The sequence below is a fragment of the Verticillium alfalfae genome, genomic scaffold, assembly GCF_000150825.1.
Source record: "Verticillium alfalfae VaMs.102 supercont1.14 genomic scaffold, whole genome shotgun sequence".
NCBI lineage: Eukaryota > Fungi > Ascomycota > Sordariomycetes > Glomerellales > Plectosphaerellaceae > Verticillium > Verticillium alfalfae.
In genome coordinates, this window is record NW_003315025.1 from 1,120,563 (window position 1) to 1,129,871 (window position 9,309).

The 9,309-nt window shown below is 51.6% G+C and overlaps 3 protein-coding genes across 3 annotated transcripts in view; 2 read left to right on the forward strand and 1 right to left on the reverse strand.

Annotated features, from left to right (window-relative positions):
• VDBG_09319 (conserved hypothetical protein) overlaps positions 1-5,665 on the forward strand; it is a gene marked incomplete at both ends in the record, with an annotated part of 7,145 nt that extends 1,480 nt beyond the window's left edge. Inside the window, 4 exons of the mRNA XM_003000778.1 lie at positions 224-2,665; positions 3,074-3,804; positions 3,963-5,107; positions 5,184-5,665. Of these exons, the coding sequence (XP_003000824.1) occupies positions 224-2,665; positions 3,074-3,804; positions 3,963-5,107; positions 5,184-5,222 (4,357 nt within the window). The remainder of the gene's footprint in view (positions 1-223; positions 2,666-3,073; positions 3,805-3,962; positions 5,108-5,183) is intronic.
• Positions 5,666-6,317: 652 nt separating this feature from the next.
• On the forward strand, positions 6,318-7,633 carry VDBG_09320 (conserved hypothetical protein; the record flags this gene model as incomplete). The annotated part of the gene is made up of 2 exons (XM_003000779.1): positions 6,318-6,461; positions 7,073-7,633. The coding sequence occupies 2 exons, from the start codon at positions 6,318-6,320 to the stop codon at positions 7,631-7,633; spliced, it is 705 nt and encodes a 234-aa protein (XP_003000825.1).
• On the reverse strand, positions 6,946-9,170 carry VDBG_09321 (methyltransferase OMS1; the record flags this gene model as incomplete). The annotated part of the gene is made up of 2 exons (XM_003000780.1): positions 6,946-8,868; positions 8,919-9,170. 2 exons carry the CDS (start codon positions 9,077-9,079, stop codon positions 7,857-7,859), a joined length of 1,173 nt encoding a protein of 390 aa, XP_003000826.1.
• Positions 9,171-9,309: the final 139 nt, after the last annotated feature.

Here is a 9,309-nt window from a genome sequence, read left to right on the forward strand (position 1 = left end):
CCCTTGCTGCTGTCTTACCATGTTGCACTTCATTCCGTTCATGCCTCACAACTGTCGAGGCCAACGCCTATTTCAAGAGGTTGTGTACCAATCTAGACATTTTTGTCGTCTCTGCTTTCGGGGTTCCCAAGCCTTGGCCTTCAATGGCCACCGAGACATTGATTTCCTTGTTCGATAACTTCCTTTACAAAAGATCTGCAGAGTATGACTTTGTCCTCGACAGCCTTTGGCAAAGGGACCGGGAATGGGTGACTCAAAGGCTTATTGACGCCCACGCCGTCAAGCCGACCGATCTGCCTCTAATCTTCGAGCATGCAGTCAAGCACAAGTGGCTCGAGGACCTCGTTTCGCTTACCAGTGGCTTTGGTTTGGACCTCGCAGCTTTCGCACACGCAGAAGGCTACCTAGACCTTGGACACTGGGCTCGACAGAATTCCGAACGGAGCGCCGAAGTAGCCCGATCCCTACAACAATTCTTGCTTATTAAGGCAAATCTTGAGCTTCAATATCAACGCCCGCCTGATGGGCAGTCCATCGTCAAATCCACGACCCTTCAAGTCAAAACCGTCTCGGCACTTCTCCAGATATTGGAAGACTTCATGCCCAAGGCTCCGGTCCACGACTTGATCCTGGTGCAGCGGTCTTGTATCACTGTCTACCCCCGCCTGATCAACTATGGGGAAGGGTATGACGACGTTATCGATGCGAACGGTGCTGACGGCAATGCATTGCCATTGGCTGCAAATGCGAAAATGGAAGAGCACTACAAAAAGATGTACGGCGACGAGATACAGGTTCGGAATATCGTCGACGTCCTCCGTCGGTATAAACACTCTCGCGATCCCCTCGATCAGGACGTCTTCGCTTGCATGATTCATGGGCTTTTCGACGAGTACGCTCATTACGTGGACTATCCGCTCGAGGCACTCGCAACCACAGCGGTTCTATTTGGCGGTATCATATCGCATAAGCTGATTGCGGATCTACCGCTCAAGATCGGACTGGGTATGATTCTTGAAGCTGTGAGAGACTATCCTCCAGATGTCTCCATGTATAAGTTCGGTCTGCAAGCTTTGATGCAACTTTTTTCACGTTTTAGAGAGTGGCCTGGATTCTGCAAGCAACTGCTGCAGATACCCGGCCTCCAAGGAACAGAAGCATGGAAAAAGGCCGAGGACGTTGTCCGAGAACATGAAGAAGAGGGCAGCCGTTCGCGCACCGGCCCCAACCCACCCACCCACGCAGCTGCGTTCTCTGCTGAGCCTGTCCCCAACGGCGGTGCTGACGAGTCCCGTGATGCTGATCGCCAAGCACCTCCATTTGCCTCGATCAACGCAGAAAGTTCATTCCCCGCGCTTGCATTTGAGAGTCCGTCGGATGACACCCAGGGAAAGATCCAGTTCGTCCTCAACAATCTTACAGAGACCACTCTCCAGTCTATGTGCAAGGAACTACGAGACATGGTCGAGCAGAGGCACCAGCAGTGGTTTGCCAGCCATCTTGTCGAAGAGCGTGCGAAGATGCAACCCAACTATCATCAAGTCTACTTGGATTTGGTGAAACTTTTCGAGGACAAGGTCCTTTGGGCGGAGGTCTTGAGAGAGACTTATCTCAGCGTTGCACGTATGCTCAACTCCGAGGCGACCATCACTAACCCTACCGAGCGCTCTCACCTCAAGAATCTCGGTGGTTGGCTGGGACTTTTGACCTTGGCACGGGACAGACCGATCAAGCACAAGAACATTGCTTTTAAGCAGCTTCTCCTCGAGGCACACGATACCAAGAGGCTGGTTGTTGTTCTTCCGTTCGTCTGCAAGGTTCTGATTCAAGGAATTCACTCAACAGTCTTTCGCCCCCCCAACCCCTGGCTCATGGATATCATTCACCTACTGATCGACCTTTATCATCATGCGGAACTCAAACTCAACCTTAAATTCGAGATCGAGGTGCTCTGCAAAGGACTTAGCTTGGACCATAAGACAATCGAGCCCTCGGGCGAGATTCTTAATCGTACCGCTGCCGACGAGCCATTAGAGCTTCTCGGTCACGATAACCTGGAGTCATTTGACAATCTGTCGCTCAACGGCCTAGCTACAGGCGTTAGCGCAGGTTTGTCACCACAAATCCTCCCAGCATCAATCCCAGACCTCGCGCCAATGATTCAAATACCCCCGACCAATGAGATGGTGGTTGCCACCACGCGACTGCACGATATCGTGCGCACTGCCCTCACTCGCGCGTTGCAAGATATCATTCAGCCGGTAGTTGACAGATCGGTGACCATTGCAGCTATTTCAACGAGGGAAATGATACGCAAGGATTTTGCTACGGAGCCCGACGAAAACAGAATCCGCACATCTGCTATTAATATGGTAAAAGCAACTGCTGGTAGCCTCGCACTCGTAACGTCCAAGGAGCCACTCAGGGGAAACTTCACCAACTACTTGCGAAACCTTTCCAACGACTTGCCGCAGGGCTTGCCTGAAGGGACCATCATAATGTGCGTCAATTCGAACTTAGACCTCGCCTGTAACATCATTGAAAAACAGGCCGAGGAGAGGGCGGTGCCTGAGATTGAAGAGATGATCGAAACCGAGTTGGACGCTCGCCGCCGCCATCGCGCGCAGAGACCGAACGAACCATACGTCGATCCTTCTCTTAGTCGGTGGGCATGGACCATACCTAATCCATTTAAGCTGTCACCGAGTCTCAGCGGATTGAATCCTGAACAAATGGCGATCTATGAAGATTTCGCTCGTCAACCGCGGGCCAGCAACACCACAACCGTCTCACACGCGCCATCGGTATCGGAGACAACCAGATCAATGGCCAACGATGTATTGGCAGATCAATTCAATTCCCTGCCCATCTCCACACCAGCCGAGACGCCCCGCGGCGCAACACCTGACTGCCCACATGCCGTCCTATGGACCCCCACATCTGGGTGCTGTCGCAAGTGGTCGGCCTTTTCAGCTGGACGGACGAGCCCTCTTCGAGAGGGTCCAGAAGCTCCTGGTTGAGCTCCAACGTGTGCGACAGAAGCCCGTGAAGACCATTTCATTGATTTGCCCAGGCCCCATCCTGTTCTCGACGTGGTGGATGCATTGGTTCAGCACATGATCAAGACTTCACAAAATTCGGAAGAATTTGCCCTCTTTGCTGCTGAGCAAATTATCCAGCTTATATTCAGCCAGGTTGAAGACAATCTTGCTCTGGAGAGTTTGGTTCACGTTCTTGAAACCCTGCGCAAAATCTCTGGACCGGGGTTGAACAATCGAGTGACGACACTGTTCCGACAACAACCTGGCTCGAGCTTCCTTCGCCTGCCGCTCCTGGCTGCCCTGTTGCGAACAGACTTGATCGACTGGAGAAATGTTGACGTTGCGCTGGCTAAGACGGTGCAGCAACGGAAAGAAGGTTCCCTGGAATTCCTGGAACAGATGATTGACCTGACCCTCTTGGGGACTCGGCCACTGGCCCTATACGGCGACTTCGTACGCACCCTGGATGTCGCATGGACTTTGGTCCACGATGATCCGGAATCGCCTGTTTCTCAGCGGCTATTGACGAAGCTGTCAAGCCAAGGTATTTCTCTGAGCGTGGCAGCGGACACCGATATCTTTGCATCAACGAGATCAAAATGGAGGATGTTTTTGATGAATGGGTTCATCTTCTATGGCAACCCCAATGCGCCCGACGATTCCGCGGTGCTCTTTGCGCGACAGAAGCAGCCAGAGGTCTTGCTAAGGAACAAAGACGATTTATTCTTCTTATCAGGGTCGCCGTCGACGTCTGTGTTGACAGGTACGAAGCATTTTGCGCACACAACAGGCACAAGTGCAGATGCCTTCGTCGCTACAGACGCACTCGCAAAAGATGATAGGCGTTCTTATCAAGGCCATGGAGCAGAGGGACGCGGGGCATAACGACATCAAGGCCAGTTTATCTTGACTCGATCCTAGCCCTGCTGACCCTCGTCCTGAGCCATCATCATTTGAAGCGAGTTGACCCCTTCAATCAAAGGGTTTTCCATCGTCTGCTATCCGTCTTGCTCCATGAAGTGGGCGCAATCGAAAGTCAAGTCGATGAGCTTGAGCAGCTTGACATGCTGCTGCGAATTGCCTCCCGACTCGCGGATCTCAGTCCCCGATACCTTCCGGGCTTCGCCTATGGCTGGCTGTCGCTTATCCAACACAGAGCATTTCTACCTGTTATCCTGAAGGAGCGTGCAGGCTGGTCAGCGTATACGACACTCCTACGCATGCTCTTCGAATTCGTTGGGGAACAGCTCAAAGCTCCTGAGCCCACCGCCGTGGCACGTGATACATACCGTGCGACATTAAAACTGCTCGTTGTCCTGCAACATGATTTCACAGAGTACATCGCTGCTCATTCCGACCAGCTACGCATAAGCTTGCCTCCCCACTGCAAGCAGCTTATCAATGCTATTCTCGCCGCAAACCCGGCATCTCAGGATGCTCTGAGTCCTAATGCGGATCAAAGTAATGGGTTGAAGGCGAAAGAGGGTACCGAAGACGACACTCCTATTTTGCTGAGGGAGCACGGTCTCCTGGGCGTAGTCGATCAGGCTCTGCACACTGGTCCATCGGAAGACGGCTTGGCTCACATGACGCGTGCCATCATCGAATCTGACGCCCGCGAAACCGGATTTGCGCTCGTCAGTATCAACGCGAATCTATCCGTCATCGAAGCGATCATACTCCATATTGGCAAATACGCTGTGGGGCGTTTGGCCCAAGGAGGAGAGTCTTTCAACCCATCTTCGACGGACGTCGCAATTTTGTCGCTATTGATGCATGAGCTGGCGCCGGAGCCCCGCTATTACCTCGTTGTCGGCATGGTTAACCAGCTGAGGTTCCCTGGCGATATGACGAGCTACTTCAGTCGAGTTCTGCTGGAAATTTTCGGCCGCGACTTGAATGATCCCGACGACACAGAGATCCGGCAGCAGATCACGCGCGTGTTGTGGGAACGACTGATCGGTTTCTGGCCACAGCCTTGGGGCCTCATGATCACGGTTCTGGAGCTTCTGAAGAACGAAAAGTATGCGTTCTTCGACCTACCATTTGTTAAGTCGTCACCCGAGGTACGTTTCCATTGCTATTGTTGCGATTTTCGTGTTACGTACATTGTGTGGTCAAAATTCTAACCTGGCTTCAAAGATAATCGATCGTTTCCACGCTGTTCTTCAGCGTGCGTAATGAGGTATACGACCTGCACTGGCAATGTGAACGTCAACGGTGTATGCCCGTCTGTGTCTTCGTGGCTGCTCTCGGTGTGGACGATGGCGGGGTACCTGCACCCCAAAAATAACGAAACACAGTACGCACAACAAGGCTTCCCGGGAGATCGCAAATATGTTTTGGTGTCATTACGGAAAGTGACGCAAATGAGGGCTTCACTCTTGGAGGACGGCGTTAAAGGATGCGCAACAGGGGAGCGCTGCATACCTTACGATGCATGACACTTCTCGACATGCCATCAATTTGTAAGATAAGGAACGGATCACCGAAAGGGGGGGGATCGTTGTAAGGCTAGGCAGTGGTTGTGGTAGAAGATGATAGCCAGCCTCACAGGCATAGTCTGCAGCAGTACAAATGTCGTCTGTTGGCCGGTCAAATTAATTGAACTGATGGCTCTTGCTATTCTCCTTCCCCTCATCGGGCCCTTATCGGGCGGCATGTTCCCATACAAACACTAAAGCCACACGTGCTCAGGACGTGGCAGCGTCTTAAAATATGGTACCAAAGGAAAACGGAATCCCCAGCGCTTACGTATCGGCTTATCATGAAGGCGCTCAAGGATACCTCTGAATCCATATTTCAGGAAGTTAAGGTCTAACTAAGTAACCGAAAATATCGAAGCAAAACAGCATGATGGTACGGCGGGCGATGAGGCCTTGTCATTGGGCCTTGTCAAAGACTCGAGAGTGGGGCACCGGCATATCCTATGCACCCCGTCATGGAAACTATGGAGCCCATCCAATGCGGCGGGCGTGTGAAAAAAAAGTTTCCCATGTCTGCCACCAGTTACAGGACACACATATGATCCATCACCTCTCATTCCCCTGTCTCCTTGTCATTGTATGACATATTGTACCAGCAGTCAGTTGCGAATGATCAGGGCCGGACCCATCTCTATATCACATCCCTCCTTAATCCAAGCAAACAACCACGCCCGTGTGTGTCTACTATATCGACCGCCCTTACGAAATTCACAAGTCGCTCCGGAACCAACCGTCTCACCCCAGCATCGCACTTCGACCGATAGCTGGATCGATCAATTTGGAATGCAATATGCCTTATAATACTCGCCGCAAATCCCTTTCCTTGACATTGCTTGGGGTTCACGTCCCAGTCTCCCACGCCGAACGAGCCGCTGCCGCCGCAGCCGCTGCTACTGGAGCCGCTGCTGCTGGAACACCCTCTACGCACCAGAATGTAGTAGAGAAGCGATCAGGGGAATACAAATCCACTACTGTCCCTGGTGCACGTCATGCCAACAAGAGGGCAAAGCTGTCACACGGGAAAGGAAGCTGCGCATTTCCACTTTCCCCGACCTCGAGTACGGCAATATCATTCGAAGAAAACGCCGCTGGCAAGTATAAGCACACTCCACCACCGTCACCGAAAAGAAGGCAAAGCAGGCTCGAACTCGACACAGAAAACACACCCAATCGACTGATCGACCTTGAGGGCACCGATGACAACGTTGTGGAGGCTGTGATATTACAACTCCAAGCGACATCAAATCGACCGCATCTCGTGAAAGAACTTGCCCCTATTCTCGCCGAGAGTCTCTCCATTGTTCAAAAGTACGTGTCAACAGTCTCGTTGATCTCCTTGTTTGATCGCTGCTAACATGCGACTACTTCAGCTCGGCGAACCCATCCGCCCTCATATCTGCTAGATTAGCCTCATATCTCAAGCGCCCATGCTGGTCTGCTTTGGCGCCCTGTCCACTAGCGAAGGAACTTGAGTCTTCGCGAAGTAATTATCATCTCACAACATGCGCCCGCAAAGCCGTTCCCCTCCTATGACTGCCCCTCAAGCTTTCGTCCTCCGGGTCGTCATATCCTCCTTCGATCCTCGAGTTCTGGGTTCTCTCTTCCGGTGACGACGACGATGATGCGCACGCCGTGAGTGAGTCCTTCGCAGAGGTCGATCTTTCACCTGACTTTGATGACATGGTCGATGATATGAATGTCCCCGTCACGCCAATTGGGTCTTTTTCGAAGACTGTTCGCATGCCCCGCTCCCTAAGAAGCGCCTCTCCCCCTTTGGAGAAGGACGAGAGAGAATTTACTCAAACGGCAGACGGACTTCATAAGCGCAAGCTGTCTGGCGAACCATTACCAGGCTGTGGAGAGCATGTCCAACCCGACGACCTTGCTCGGGATGACCTATTTGGAGACAGATCATACATCGCCGCTGGGTCAACAGTGTCTACGAATTTCATGGCTAGTCCGGCATTCCGAGCGACTTTCCCACCATCAAGCACTAGAAAAGAGACAGAAGATAACTGGCTGAAGTTTGGCAAGTCGCTCGAGTGGGACTACAAGCCCGAGGACATTGAGCTCGATGAGCTTGATTGTTTGCTTGATGCCTGCTGAGCACAGCGACCTTCGTCGAAAGACCCCGACTTGTGATATGATGGATAATCATCTGTATTTTTTATGGTTTTGTAGTGTACAAGATCAGGCTGTGTATGCAGCCTAGGCCTACGTTGAGATGAAGCAATGATAAGAAACGAAGATATCTCCTTCCAAACCCCATTCCGTACGCCGGAAGAGCTGAAGCTCTTTAGGCATACTCTAGAGAGTCCTTTAACGGCTGTCACGGATCGTGCGACGGCTCGCCACCAGTGGGTGAATCCACAGCTAGCTCAATCCATACCGTAGTGCCCAATTGCGTGATGAAGGGTCTTTCCAGTCGTACGATCCTGAGACCTGGTGTTAACTTAGCTGCGCCTTCGATGATTCCGACAATGTCTCTATTCCACCAGCAACCATACTTGCGGTAGTGTGCAAGCGCAGACCAGTCAAGAAGGGTATTGACAAGCCGCCACCATCCACGCCCATGCTCCACAAGTATGATCCTACCAGTTCCAACCTTGACGGCGCTTGCCAAATTGGATAAGACCTTTTCGGGATCTGACACACTACATAGACCAAAAGTCTGGACAACTGTATCGTATTTTTGGTCGTTGCAAACTGTCGGCTCTGGCGGCGGGAGTATACCCTGGATATCACACTGTGCGACCCTGACCTTTCCGCCAAGATATGCGAATTCTCGCCATCCACCACCTGACGATGCCGTGCGGGCTGATACGGTCGGAGTCATGTCGGTCATGCCAGGAACGGCCTTAGGCAGCTTGTCAATGGCAACCCCTAGCATATCTGCCGATATATCAACACCTGTAAAAGAAAGTATAGCTTGCTGCGGAGCATCGGACTTCCCTGGCGCCATGTCATGTTGCGAAGGGACTATTCTACTCCAGTCATAGAAAGCCAAATTACGCCCAGTCCCAAGCGCCACCTCGAGGACATGGCCCATGGCAAGTCGACCGATATCTTTCCGCAGTGATATAATACCCATGGCTTCTTCAGATGCATCGAGGCTGGAGTCGAACTGGCGGGCAGATTCACGAGTGAATGTGGGTGGCCGACCGGTCGGAGAAGCTTGGAGATCTGCTGAGGGTTCGCTCGCAAACGACGATATCATCATGCTGACATATATACCACAGCCAAGCGCAACTACCCCAGCGGCGAGCAATGGGTATTTTCTAGCTTTGAAGATGGCGTCGGCAGTATCGTATCCTGAGTGTTCCGTGCCGGTAGGGCCGATCCTTTATAAGTTAGCGCTTCAAATGTACAAAGTTTCAGCAAGCGAGCCAACCTGGTCGTAACATGTTGCCTCGGGTGCGTTCTCCGGCTTAACGGTCGTGACGCGAGGGTAGCGGATTCTGTCGTTCTTGGTCCATTCGCTCCAAGAAATGCGCTTGAGTAATGGAGATCGCGCCGCAATCTGAAAATGCAGGAACGATGAGTGACGCGCATATTAGGTATTCGGAGTAGAACTGGTTTCAAGCTTTCCTAAAGAACGATAATGAAGGTCGAAAGTATAAGTCGTTTGCTCCTCGTATAGTTTGGGATACTTGATTCTTACTAGTTTCCACAGACACTGAGAGTATAATGAAAGAACTTCTAAATACTAAGTGATGAATAATAAGGTTAGATTTAAAACCTTATAAGGGGATATAAATAATAAGAAATTTTCCTATATTAAA